At 41.2% G+C, this 14,165-nt stretch overlaps 4 protein-coding genes and 1 long non-coding RNA gene across 6 annotated transcripts in view; 3 read left to right on the plus strand and 2 right to left on the minus strand.

Annotated features, from left to right (window-relative positions):
* The window catches only part of LOC143362762 (uncharacterized), a 174,187-nt gene that overhangs the window by 80,996 nt on the left and 79,026 nt on the right, over positions 1–14,165 (plus strand). The gene's annotated exons all lie outside the window — the stretch shown is intronic.
* On the plus strand, positions 312–1,757 carry LOC143362765 (ribosomal RNA-processing protein 7 homolog A). Its single transcript, XM_076803195.1, has 4 exons — positions 312–766; positions 854–1,186; positions 1,269–1,574; positions 1,642–1,757. The coding sequence occupies exons 1-4, from the start codon at positions 730–732 to the stop codon at positions 1,725–1,727; spliced, it is 762 nt and encodes a 253-aa protein (XP_076659310.1). The 5' UTR covers positions 312–729; the 3' UTR covers positions 1,728–1,757.
* On the minus strand, positions 1,784–3,672 carry LOC143362760 (integrator complex subunit 15). Of its 2 annotated transcripts, none has more exons than XM_076803189.1 (4): positions 3,364–3,672; positions 2,662–3,283; positions 2,088–2,380; positions 1,784–1,995 (listed from the first exon to the last, which is right to left on the minus strand). In XM_076803189.1, exons 1-4 carry the CDS (start codon positions 3,440–3,442, stop codon positions 1,967–1,969), a joined length of 1,023 nt encoding a protein of 340 aa, XP_076659304.1. In that variant the 5' UTR covers positions 3,443–3,672; the 3' UTR covers positions 1,784–1,966. The 2 variants fall into 2 exon arrangements, with proteins under 2 accessions (XP_076659304.1, XP_076659303.1); XM_076803188.1 differs by having other exon boundaries at positions 1,784–2,018; positions 3,364–3,671.
* The window catches only part of Usp (retinoid X receptor ultraspiracle), an 83,059-nt gene continuing 73,823 nt past the window's right edge, over positions 4,930–14,165 (plus strand). Inside the window, exon 1 of the mRNA XM_076803172.1 lies at positions 4,930–5,214. Within this exon, the coding sequence (XP_076659287.1) occupies positions 5,196–5,214 (19 nt within the window). The 5' untranslated portion in view covers positions 4,930–5,195. The remainder of the gene's footprint in view (positions 5,215–14,165) is intronic.
* LOC143362781 (uncharacterized) lies at positions 9,085–12,837 on the minus strand. Its single transcript, XR_013083695.1, has 3 exons — positions 12,748–12,837; positions 10,019–10,199; positions 9,085–9,916 (listed from the first exon to the last, which is right to left on the minus strand). It is a non-coding gene; the product is annotated as an uncharacterized LOC143362781 (long non-coding RNA).

Here is a 14,165-nt window from a genome sequence, read left to right on the forward strand (position 1 = left end):
TGCACGGTGTTGACAAGTGTACTTACGTGACCTTGACATTTACCTGTCGTTGTACAACAATATTGACATATGTTAAAACAGTGTATTTGTCACATATATGTTTTCCCTAAGTATAGAAAGGAATTAGAGCTGTTTAAAACTGCGCGTAACTAAATATATTATTTACGTTAATTATTATTTATAATTATAAAAAATTAAGTAATAAATTTTTAATATTATCATCAACGGTGATAAGCTTAGTTATTTCAAATAGATTTTTTAAAATTTATTAGAGAATTTAAAATTTACGAGGACTGTTCATATTTTATCATGTTTTTATCATATTAGATAATATTTAAAAATACATGGTTGATTATGAAAAGAAATTATTATTTATAATATGAGAAATCAGAGACATCTTGAAGAAGAAGGAATTGTATTTCCTGTGCAGACTTCCGTTCTCCAAAAGTTGTAGGGAAACAATTTGAAACCATGCGAGAATTACTTAGGGTATGAAGCCATCTAGCGGTGAAATGAGAGAAATGTTGTTACAAATACACGTGGGAGACTGAATGGAATTCATGTGCGTTGCTTTTCATCGAAAACGATTACTGTGAAATATTTAATGTACTTCTAATGCGGATTATCGGCGAGTGTTGTTAGTTCATCATATAAAAATAAGTAGACTCAATGCAAGAAAGTATTATTTAGCATTGTTAATTTCCATAAAGGTTACAAAGTAAAATAATCATGAAGATCGATAGACGAAGCCACAAGAGTTTTAAAAGTAAACTGACGTTGATTTTATCCACTGTTTTGAGTGATCATTTCTATAACACTGGACCAGGATTTTATTTATATTTTTCATTTCTAGCATTATGGATACAATTTGATGAGGATAACATAGATAAACATCAATTATTTTTTAAAGAACATTCTATAAGAAACCAAGAACCTGAACATCCAAGGGGCAAAACGTTATTTCTACTAAATATACCACCCTATGTAACCAGAGAGGTTCTAGAAAGAGTATTTGGAAAACTTTGTGGAATTGTTTCCAATGTATTTTTTACTACTCCAAAAGGGTTCAAAACAGCATATGTAGTGTTCGAAAAGGAATCTGCTTTAGAAAGAGCATTGGAACTTCCTGAAAATAGTACTGTAATATTAAATGATGAGCAGTATGTATGTATAACAGGATTAGCCAGTGAGTCATTGTGTATTCTTGTTTTTTTTTTTATTTAAATTACTTGTAATTCGTAGTTTATAAACTTGAATTATTTAAATAGAATGGTGTAAAGAATATAACGATTCAATCTGCGATGAAGAAAAGATGAAAATGGAAATCGAAGACTATATGAAGAATTATGATCAAAGAATAATTGACAAGGTTGCTCATGAGAAAGCTGTGGCAGAAGAAAATGATGATAACGATGGATGGGTAACTGTAACTGGACAAAAGAAGAGAGGACAGTTTGCTCTTGCTAGAAAGGAATCAGTTATTAACAAAGTGCAAGAGAAAGAAGAACAGAAAAATAAGAAAAAGCAGTTGCTTAATTTCTATACTTTCCAGATTCGTGAGAGTAAAAAACAGAGTAAGTTTGTTATTATTTATTTAAAGTTTCAATACTTCAATTGTTTTATTATACTGCATTTTCATAGATCTGGCTGAGTTGAGAAAGAAATTTGAATTGGACAAGAAAAGGCTACAAGATTTGAAGTCAAAAAGGACATTTAAGCCATTTTAAACAGATAGGATGTACATATATATATATATATATATAAAACAAATAATAAAACTAGCTTTTTAATTTCAATGTGAAATCGATATTTATTATACCATAAAAATGTCGTTCATATTTATACCTATTATAAAGTCATGTGTTGTATTGTATTCCAAAGTATGTACAGAAAGTGGAGAACATAAGTTAAAGTACCAACTTCAGTGAATCAAGAAGCTTTGTTCGCATATGTCTGTAGTGTCCATTCAATTAAAAAATGTTGATATGCCAATGGCTGTAACAGAGCCAACAGTTCCTCTGTAAAGTAGAATGATATATGAATTGATGTGATTCATATAAAAATTAATAAATTACAAAGATACATACGTTTATTTCCATAAATACAATTAGCAGACATTGCTACGCTCACAGCTTGCGCAAGTCGTTCCATACCTAAATCACGTGAAGTTAGACTAGCAGTTGAATGAGATCCTAAATTGCTACTTAAAGCACGAACGGTAGCTGCAAAGTGCTGTGCTGAAATTGCATGTTTATTGTTACCACTACTTTTTAATCTTAATACTGAATCCATAAGTAGCTGTTGAATTTTAGAATACAGTTTCTTTTGTTCCTGACAATTCTCTGTGTTCTTTAACCGAAGAGGACATAAAATGCACCACCTAATAAAAAAATTAGTAGTCGTATTAAAATTAGTAGTCGTATTCTCAATGTAAAACGCTCACTTATACAGGGTACATGGAACGTGATCTGTTTAGATTACTCAATCAAATTCAATAAATCAATCAATTCTCTTAATGGCTAAAAAAAAGTCAGGTCGTCCGGTCCAATTTTAAAAAAATTATTCTGTTTTAAAAGGTGTTTGAGTACGTTTGTAAACAACTGTAGGTTCTTTGAGGGCCTGCTATTCAAACTTTAAGAATATAAGCTTCATCTTATTTACCTGAACAAGCCTGCTATAGGTGTAATTGGTGTCATCGGAATACCACCAGTAGGCAAGGCAGGATTATCCATCAAAGGAGTCAACAAGAGACTTGGGTTTTCATCAATCCATTCTCCTACTAATCTAAGCAGTTCAGTAGGTGGATCTTTCTCTTCATAAACTTCACCTATCGCCGTTAGTAAGTTGGCAGTGAAATGTGGTGCAAGAACAGGAAGCTGCTTCAATTTATCAACAGATTTTGGAGTAAGGACAAAGTAGTCGTTAAGTACATGCCTTGCTAATCCTACACTCTGCGTGGAGGTAGAACCTAACTGTTGCATCCAGATTCCAGTTGCATTTAGCACTGCCTTATTTTGTGTAGCTATAGCCAATGATACTGAATTGCCCAATATTTTGTTTCTGGGACTATCAGCGGGAAAAAGGGATAAAAAAACTGCATTTCGTACAGCAGGGCTTCCTCCTGGGCTTTGAAAGAAATCACTGAGTACTTCTATCAATTGTAACTCCTGTATGGCTATAGTCATATTGCGTTTCTTTCGCCTTTCTATTTCCCCAAACACGAACTCTGATATTAAATCCAGTTGCAAGTCCATTTGCTTTCCTGATCGCCCGCATAGTATTTCTTTAAACAATTGACATATATTTGCACACAAGAATCTAATGTTTATATACAAAGTTGTTAACCCTTTCAATCCATCTTACCGATCCTGCATAAAGCTTCCCTAGCGCAGTATGGAAAATCTAATTTTCGTAAATTCTGTTTTATATCATTCCCAGCCATTAATGCCTATGTGTGCGTCTGACATATAATATTAATGTAAATTCAAAATAAATAATGGAATCGTATGTCATTTAATCAGTGACCGAAGACTACATACACAGATGTTTTTCTAAAGCTAACATTCTCGATTTTCATGAACAGTATCAATCCTTAGAAATTAAGAAAACATATGCCTTGATTGGTTCAGTTTAGTTAATGCGGATTTCTATTGTCGCACACCAATAAACTATACCGTTCAGATAGCGCTGCGTGTAATTCCTGTCTGAAGACTGCGTTAGTTTCGGATCCGCACAAATGTTTACTTTATACGATTTGTATTATTTGTATAGTAAAGTCAGGTCAAGTCAGAGAGGAAATGAGAGTGCTCACGCGCGGGATTTTGGTGTCCCCTATATAGTGCTGCCCCCTAGTTTGATTTGTAGCCTAGACCAGAACCTGCATCATCTTTTTAGCCTGGACTAGAACCTGCATCAACTTTTTAGCCTAGACCAGAACCTGCATCATCTTTTTAGCCTGTATTAGCACCTGCATCGTCTTTTAGGCTTGATCAGAGCCTACATAGAAGAGCCTCTTTTAACATAGAAGTAGCATCCACTCTGGCATTATTTGGAATCCGTTACTAATGATGCAGGTAAGATGATGCAGGTTCTGGTCCAGACTAAAAAGATGATGCAGGTTCTGGTCCAGGCTAAAAATTAGACTAGAGGGCAGCACTATACCCGGGACACTAAAATCTCGGGCGTGAGCACTCTCATTTCCTCTCTGGTAAAGTGTTCCTCGCGGCATTCGATATTTTATCATTCGCGGCAAATCGACATATTATCAGTTCACACTCCAGCTTACAATTTGAATTTAGCGCAATTCTAAAATCATACATGCGAATCATCTATATGAAATATCCATTGAAATATGTTTTGGCGGTTTTCAGCCCGACGTATAACGTTGTGTAAGTTATAACAGGTAAAGGGGACTTGAGCGAATCAACGTTGAGTCGAGAACATCCATTTTTTTATTGGCTAAGGGGAAAAGGAACGAAAAATCAAAGGCTAACACTCCTGAATTAAGCAGATTTCATTTCCGAGTCTAAGAGGAAACATCTTCCAGAAGAAAATATTCTTTCTGAATATATTTTGTCTGAAACTCAATCTTCCACTAATGGAATGATTCATCAAACCAAAGCATAAATTTCCTAAATTTCTTAATTCCAATAAACGGCAATGTAACAGCATACTAAAGAATTACAAAAGTTCCATATTGCTAGGAACACGAGTCCTAGTTGCAACTATGATCGATAAGCAACCAGGTACTTATTTGCGTATGGATAACTTTCGAGAATGTCACTTAGAGCTTGTAGCCCTCTAGCGGCGAGCGGCGAGACACGCCATGGGGAAGACTTCTAATTCGTAGCGCCACCTCCGACTAGGTTGCGAACCACATTGTTAGTCAAAACAATCGCCGAATTCACGGTCTATTTTTAGGTGGCACCCATTAAGCTATAGTGCATCACCATTTTTCCTGTACACCGAAAAAAGCTATATAGTCGACGGTCACCGCGGGCGACGGTCTCCCGATCTTGAAAAAGTTCAACGACCCCGCGGTATAATTGTGACAAGAGGAGCGACCGGCCATGTTTATATCGTGGTGAATTTCGAGGTAGCGGCCCCGAGACCCGAGACCAATTTATCCACGTGTACTTGCTCAATCTTCATCCCCTGTACCTGACGTCCAGCACAGTGTCGGAAGCCTTCGAGCGATGGAGTCCAGCGAGAGGGGTGAGTAAATCTGCATGCGAAATAAAATCGCGGCAATATTGAGTCTCTGACACAAATCACGACCTGGGGGCAATGGCAGTGTCAGGGTCGGAACGGAACTAGTTCAGTGACCGCATTCGTGATATTCGACCACGATATTATCGGTGATTTTCAACGTTTCGTCCCTTTTTCATTCATCCTTTTCTCTCCGCAGGCACGTATTTGCTATTGAGAACGGCTACCTGCGAAAATTAACTCCCGGCCGAATCTATGTCACGCATCTTACTTTTGATCTTGACTGTACTCTCTACTCTTGGCTCAATCCCTACGCGTGCCTTTTACATAGACATATCTATATATACGTGGACTAACCGCGGAAGAAAGTGTAATTCGTGGTTCTTTCATAGGTCCTTCAAGTTTTCTTTGAGCGGTTGTGTCAGGGATGCGCGAACTCGCCGAAAGCGGATGTAATGTGTTTTTGATATTTCTTTTTTTTTTACTTTGACGTTTGGGAAAGTTGCTTGCTTGGACGACTCCGTTCAGCGTTACGCAATAGTGTAACGGCGTGCCTTTAACCTAGATAGTGTCTCGCGTACAGTGAATTGAAGCCACGGCACCGCTTGACAGAGACACGTGAGAATTATTATTGCTTGACCGAGTCGAGCATGTGTTGCAACGTGGCGACACCTGTCGTCTGTTCGTGCACGTCCTACCTCAAGCCAGCGGGAATTAACCCCTCTCCCTTTACGTCACCGTGTTCAACCCTTACGATCAGCGCACCCGACCTCATCGAGTCCTACGATGCCGGTATCTTATTTTCGCTTTCTATTTCACATTAATCAATCGATTTGCAACTATGTATTCTTGTTTATAACATCGTACCGACGGGGGATGAACTTTTGAATCACAGTGTACGAAGATTTATAGTTAACCCTTTGCGGTCCTGTGTCGAGTCGAACTCGACATTGACTTTTGGCACCGATGGTTCCTTATTTCACAATTACAATTTTAATGCCACAATTACATGGTACGTACGACAAAATGTATTCCTTATCCATTCGAAATCGAGCTACCTGTGGGGATATAATTGAACTATGTCATTTTGTCGCAAGTTCTGATGTAAAAGACGGGGAACACGTCGGACCGCCTGTAAAGCCTGTATTTTTACTCTCTCGAAAATAGGCGGCCGACATTTTCGCCGGACAAGATTTCCATCGTTGCTTTATTTAATTTTTTCGCCTTACAAACGTCACAATACATGGTAACATAAGCACGGAGAGTCGATGGAGAGGTACGTTTATATTTGCCTAAAATTATGCTCTAAATCAATTAGAAAATGTTCGATTTCATAGGGTAAAATAACCTCTCTAAGGGTAGCTTTTTATTTATTGTGCGAAGTGATAAATATTTAGATTAGGAATTTGAATTTTTAAAGATATTTCAGTCGCATGTTGTAGGGACGACAGTGGTGTTTCAATAGTGCTACATATTTCATGGTATTGTCTAGTCATTTTTATGTTCGCATTTTGTAGCAATTGTTGCGAAATTCGGCGAATTTCTTTGTCGCTAGAGGGCGCCCTCGGACCCGTAGGATTCTATCTCTTATTTTTAATCTACCCTTTTCATCTTCTGTTCCGTTCTGGGATACTTTTTTTCCCCCTGTTAGACTCTTCCTTGTTATATAAGTCCAAGGACGAGCTGCACGGCTGTGCAAACACACATTCGCACACGTCTATCCCTCAGTGGTTATGCTACTTTTTCCCCCTCTTGATCTAACCTGTGCTCTGTTGTCGTCCTTTCTCTCTCCTTCTTTTTCTACTTCCGTCTTATCGCGTTCCTCCTCTCTCTGTCAGATCTCCCCTCCCTTATCTACATTCTTCTCTATTCTTTGCCTCACTGTTGCTACATTATATTGGCCAGCTCTGCTGTATTGTTCCGCACACCGGTTATACCCTCTTCGGTCCCTCTTTCTTTTTATTGCACGCGATGCTCGACGGGAGCATACAATAATACTCGCCCGAGAATCATTCTCGCCGCGTCTCGCGCTCGCTACTTTCTGTTACAAAATGGCCGTGGATTTATTAAAACTGTTTCTATCCCGCAATGGTTCTTGTCCTCGGCAGCCGAGCAGCTTATGGACCAACCTGTAAGAATTATTGCGGCACTCTGTGTAACGAATAGGGACACTCAAATATTATACAGGGTGGCCCAAAAATGTTGCACTTCCTCGAAAAAGGGTGATTCCCGAGGCGATTTGAAGTCACTTTTTTCAAGGATCATGAAATGCTTTTTTGTACAGTTCGTGGAATATTATCTTATAATTTCGTTGAACGTTCCGTTTTGAAGATTTCAGGAGTTAACGAAGGGTTCGGAAGATCTTATGATTTGTTTCTCTTGGAAATCGAAGAACTATTTCGAAGGATTGCGATACATCGCGATGAGAGTATTGTTGGCATACTCGCGGCAATTAGATGGTAATAACTTATCGGCAGTGACTGGGGTGGTATTCACGCAAATTGGAAAGATGGATAATCGTCGGCCTTGCGTGGGATTATACCTGACCAGGCTATCCTATTGTTCCGTGTCGACGGGGAAGTTGCACGAATTCGCATGTTAAACCTGGGTATTATACGGCAAATTAAACGTGGCGTTTAGAGGGCACGAAAATAGCGGGATGTAATTATTAATGTGTTCGCGGGAGTAACATCGATGTATTGATTTCCTGGAAATCGTGATATTAGTGTCATATACTTTGCGGCCCAACTATACGGGACTATGAATCCATGAAAATCTATAAGAAACTGTACAAAATCGTTATTACTTAGGCGAGAAATTAAACAACCTTAAATTCATTAAATTTTTTAGCAAATCAATACTTTCGCCTAGGCTAAAATTACGTTCAGGTAGTGTTCCGAAAACGCCTCGATGCCAGGTTCCAATTTAAAAATTCAAAATTGACCTTTACCGATCAAGGTCATCTCAAGGTCGAATGAATAAAAACTTAATTATTTCTCTGGAATGCGATGCTACGAATGGAACACAATTTGTTGGTCTAAAGTAGAGCAAAAATGGGTGCATTATTGTACTAGGATCGCATGTGCGACTATTTTTGAGTGATTTTGTTAAATTTATCGTCACGAGCGTAACTCGTTGTTATACGGGAAGGGTTTAGGAACGCATTCGCAGCGTCCTCCATTCCCTAATTGAGGAATCGCTTTGTTTCGTCCCGACTGGCCTTGTTTCCGCGTGCTGCGTTTTTGCGCTGTCGTCTAGCCGACTCTTATATTTGAACTTCGTCGAACGAGTCAATTAGCAAGCTGCCGTAACATCTGCCAGCATCGTTTTCTTTCTCTCGAACTATCCGCCCATATACGGGGCAATACATACTGGTACATATACAGGGTGTTCCAAAAATGTTGTACTTCCTTGATGGGGATAATTCCCGAGATCATTCGAAGTAACTTTTTCCTTTGCGAAAATGTTCTCCGCGGCTTTATGAAGGAGTTATTAACGAAAAACACGGACCAATCGGAGCGCGGCTATAGCAGAGCGGGTCCTAGCTCGGCGACACCTCCCGCCGAGTGTCGCGTTGCCATTGGCTGAGTCAGAATCCGCCTGCTGTATCCGCGCTGTGATTGGTCCGTGTTTTTCGCTAATAACTCCTCAACAAAGCCGCGGAGAACATTTTCGCAAAGGAAAAAGTTACTTTAAATTGTGCCAGGAACCACCCCTTCCTAGGAAATACAACATTTTTGGGACAATCTGTATACAGGGCGTTCTCATACCATTGTCGCGCATGATTAACCTGAAAATAGTCCCTCTGATAAACGAGCAAGAGAGAGAGAGAGAGAGAGAGAGAGAGAGAGAGAGAGAGAGAGAGAGAGAGAGAGAGAGAGAGAGAGAGAGAGTTTCCTGATATTTTCTTCGTTATCCGAAGTTTCCTAGGAACACGACTCATTCAATTACTCCCGGCTGCACAAACGGGAGAATTAATTGCACCCAACGTGCTAGCATCGTCCACGAGAACTTCGGCAATTTACGGCGACATTTGTGCCTGGTTCATTCCGTTTTGAACCAACGGACACGAATCCGTTCCGGCAAGCCAATTAACGAGATAGAATTCGAGCGCGTGGGCGTGCGGCACGCACGTTCGCCATTTAGATATTCCCGGCTCGTATCGGTCAGGATGTGCTGAAATCCTGTCGCGCTCGTCAAGGATACCCCGGGCCGTGCATTTTCCGTCGATCAATTTCACTAATTTCGGCGATTTCGATGAATACACATCTCCGTAAAGCCATTGTGCTTTTAGATGAAACCTCGCGATATTTCTACAGTAAGGATTATTTTATAACCGATATCGTTTTAGAATTCATGAAGGTCCATCGTCATATCCATCGTCACTAACAATAGAAGCAATATTTATTTGAAACGAACGACAAGAAACGTGATATGGCACAAAATGGCTAAATTTCCATAATGTCTTTTTTTAAATAACTTACGAATTTACAATAGTGTCTTTCGTATCTCTAAATCAGAGGTCGGCACAATTACCATTTCTCTGAATCACTTGAACAAATTCGATAGGCGCCCACGCTCCGCTGCCTTTAATGTAATGCTTTGCAATGTTGACAATTTCCATGAACTTTTCTCGCAACATTTCTCTCCACGGATTTTCTACAGGGCGAGGTCCGGAGAACAGCCACTGGGCTGGGTTGTTTCAGCTCTAGAATAAGTACATATTAACCATAATAAAGAATTCATCGAATGACTTGCATAGCTCGTCTGAAAAAATCCCCGAAGATGTGCCCACTCTTCAGGTCTTTACCGTGTGGAAAGATGTCACAATGCGATTGAAGAATTTTTTGACGATGAAAACCGCTCGAAAATGAACGTCCGCGACGGCCAAGGGTGCGCAAACTGGCATGCCATTAGACGGGAACCATAGGGGTGTACATAGTGTTTACCATTATGCCTCGTTCTACGGGTGAACCGTGTAATCTCGAGGACTGTAAAGCGTAGAAATTTCTACTGTATTTTCAAGAAAAAATTCATATTCTCGGAAGACGGGGCACTCGGGGCCAGAATACGATGGTTTGGATGTGTGAAGGTTGGCCGAGTCAGCGGTTATAATTATCCTTAATGAGGTCATTAATTGGAGGCAAATAAAGGCGTCGCTTGATCTCTGGATAAATAGAGCCTTGGAGCTTCCTATCGATCGTTGTTCGGCTATCGCCGGGCCGGGGACACACACGGCTATTATGCCACGATCGTTCGAAATAATTAGCCGGCGATCATCGCGCGAATTACGTTCGCGAGTTTCGTTTTTGCGAGGATTGTCGCCGTGTACCGAGGCTGCCCAACGATCGTTCGATTATTTATGTCGTCCCATTCTCGTGAACTCGTATCGGCGATTACTTTATAAATGCGGAGCCCACGGTGCTATTACACCACCCGTTCTACATGCTGGTAGCGATTAAGATAGGCCGCAGCGACGCGACGCGCCGGTTGCGCGAGTCCGCCATTTCAGTTTTACCCGCTCAAGGTCCCCGCGGTGATTCTCGGGAAACTGTCGAGGGGATTCCCCGGAGAGAAGTTTCGAAATCGGGGATTATTTCGGAAAAAGAACTGCCGAGAAACTCGGACCAGTGGCGACTTTTTCCCTTAAAACTCTGGGGATATTTCGTACGTGGAATTTCAAAGCAAGGAAGAGTTCTGGAAGTAACTGTTAAAAAATTTATAGGCTTGGGGAACAGTAAAAAAATAGTAGACAATTTGTGTCTCTTCAGCTCCGGTAACTCAGGGGTGAAACCACCCTCCAAGAGCTGTTTGCTAAAGTGTCCACACTGCAGTCGGCGAACAGCAGTGTGGATCCGGCTTAAGAAGTAGAACCAGATTAAGATGTGTCCCCCACTCCACCCTTCCCCTTCTACGACGCTATTCCCCCACCCATTGTGACACATGCACGACACGTGACGCGTCACGTGACCGTATTGCGGGGACTAGTGCGGTAGAAGGGGAAGTTAGAGTGGGGACGCAAGTCTTTGGGACTATGGTATGGCCAGATCAAGACTTGTTCCCCCACTCCAATTGTTCTCCTCCCACTATTCCCCCACGCTCCTGCCACGGTCCGGTCACGTGACTAATCCGGTACTGACAGAGAGAGGGTAACTCTGACAAAACTGGTGAGTTCTTTTTGTAAGTCCCATTTGTAAAACGGATGTCCTACCATTCAGTCCCGTTAATTTGTTCTAAAAATCTACACATTTCTAGAGAAACTCGTGCGGCGCGACAACATTTTAGTTTCACTTATCTATAAATAATATTTTTGTATGTTTTTATCTACTGAATAAAAATGAACAAATTACTAGGCTGGTTATCTTGTTGTTCCTGACTGTATTATCCGCATCCACAATCCGCACGATAATACTCTCGACGGATCATGAATACGATTCGACACACACGATTCTTGCCGGTTTATTCCGGACAATAAACCGAGCTCGCCCGCTCGCTTAACGATCCTGTCAGCTTCTTTTATCGATTCATGGAATATAAATATCCGGTGATGACATCGTTCGGAACGTATTTAGCGAAACAATTTAATCGTCGTCGCAGGAAAATAACAGGAAAGATACACACATAGAAGGGGACCGTTGCCGATCGTCGACCCGCGACAAATTTCCATCGGTGATCGTGCATGACCAGCGCAACGATTCCGTACGTGGCCAGCGACGATGAAAAAAAGGGGGGCAGACTCGTTTTCAAAGCACTCTCGAACCGCATTGCCGCGCCGCGATAAACGGATTATGCGTCGCCACACGATAACACGCTTGCCAGTGTCAATACTCGCGGATTCGTCTGACGACACGATTGTTCGCGACGGAAACTTTTTATCTTTATCGCGTCCCCCCACCCCCCGCGAGTTTCGCTCGATTGGAACTAGAATATGACCGGATGTACAGTGACTCTCACGAATCTTCGGACATTTGTAAAAGAACGATCATTATTTTAATTTTAGACCGTACGACTCGGATATTCTTTACAAGTTAGAACGGTAATTGTTTACCATAGGGCATTTCTCACCGATTTCAGTGACCTTGAGATATGTCATTCCCGAGATCGTTTGAAGTAACTATGCGAAAAGCTTTTTCGTGGTGCTGAAATAATTCTCGCACGGTTCATGGAGCCGCGCAGGACTTAAGGGGGCCGGCATGGTTCGAAATCCATATATGTACGTATGCAAGGGTCAATATCTAGACAAATTGCCTCTTCAATATTGCAATGAGCAGTTTCGAAGTGGTCAATTGTGTTTCCTAAAAGTCCAATCTACGTCTGTATGGAGCCCAAATTGCGAATTTCTACCTCATCGTGGAGTAATTTGTAATATTCGGCAGAAAATTCGAATTCTGAAGCAAGTATGACGTCACAAGATGGCTGCCGCTGAGAGATTCTCTTAATTTCGAGAGATTTAGTGTTCGTATCGAGAAAAAGGCTCTGTACAGACGTAGCAAAGACATGTACAAACACGGTGGTATGCATTTTTAATTGATTACTTACTTATTTAAGACGTAAAATAGTGACAGTAAAGGCCAAATGCCTGCCGACCCCCTTGAGGGCCCTGGATAGTCGCGTGAGTTTTTCAGAGTCAGCAGGTCGGTAACTGCTGCATAATTTCCGAAAACCATTTTCCGCCTATTTTTGTCGGTAACGTGGTCACTCTACGTTATCGCGAATCTACGAATACCGGGACCCTAACGGCAAGATTCCTGCGAGGAACAGGGAGGTCTCTACCGGATGCCTCACCTGTCCGTTCGCGAGAAATGTGTTGCAGAACAGCTCATTGACGGCCTCGCGGGGGACAACGATAATAAATCGTTTCGCAACGAGATCTGCGTACGCGCGAGCGCACGCATGCCTGAATGTGTCGGGCAAGTGGCAACCTTGCGGAAATATAAATAGTGGATCGCGATAGAGAAGGAGGAAAACTCGAACGAGTCTCGTCACACTCCACGTGGTTTTCTCACGCTGGCTCGTGGCGCACGAGCGAACCTCTACGCGACAACATCACCGCGACCCTGGTCTAGCCGGGCCGTCGTTGCGTAAACCCACGCGGTATGGGAAGCTGTCGTAGGTACCTTTTATCGAGCGACGACACTCGACTCTGATCTCTACAGCAAACTGTGCAGCACACGTCTCCATACGCCTCGCGACAAGACTATAAGACACGTCAGAAAGTAAATGGAAAGTGTACTCTCTCCGTAACTGTCGGAAAGATCTCTACCGTAACTGTCAACATATTCTCCCCACCACTGAGCGGGTTCCCCCTTGGACTCAGTCGTAAACATGCTCGACGACCGAGCCAGAGTCGAGTATCGGTCACATGCACTTTCGGGATTTTTTGAAATTTTCAATTATTTGCACATGTTTGCCCATCCGAAAATTCTGAAAAATATACACAGTAATAACCACAGCAAGACACAACTACCACGATAATGTAAACATGGTCATGTGATAAGTTCGATGTGGAATCAGCAATTTTCTGGAATTTTTTAAAAATCGACTCTGCGGTAAAAAATTTCAACAAAATTCACAGTCGTGTGCGCAGTCAGGCAGAATGTTCACGAATATTTTCATAATTTTCTGCTAAGCAGAACAGAAGGAATAATTCATTAAACCCTGCTTACCCTATAACTGTCCTTGTGGTAGGGGTACCGATCCGACAGAGGGTTATTTGCACATGTTTGCCCATCCGAAAATTTTGAAAAATAAACACAGTAATAACCATAGCAAGACACAACTACCACAATAATGTAAACATGGTCATCTGATAAGTTCAATGTGGAATCAGCAATTTTCTGGAATTTTTTAAAAATCGACTCCGCGGTAAAAAATTTCAACAAAATTCACAGTCGTGTGCGCAGTCAGGTAGAATTTTCACGAATATTTTCATAATTTTCTGCTAAACAGAACAGAAG

Source organism: Halictus rubicundus, chromosome 18, assembly GCF_050948215.1.
Source record: "Halictus rubicundus isolate RS-2024b chromosome 18, iyHalRubi1_principal, whole genome shotgun sequence".
Taxonomy (NCBI): domain Eukaryota; kingdom Metazoa; phylum Arthropoda; class Insecta; order Hymenoptera; family Halictidae; genus Halictus; species Halictus rubicundus.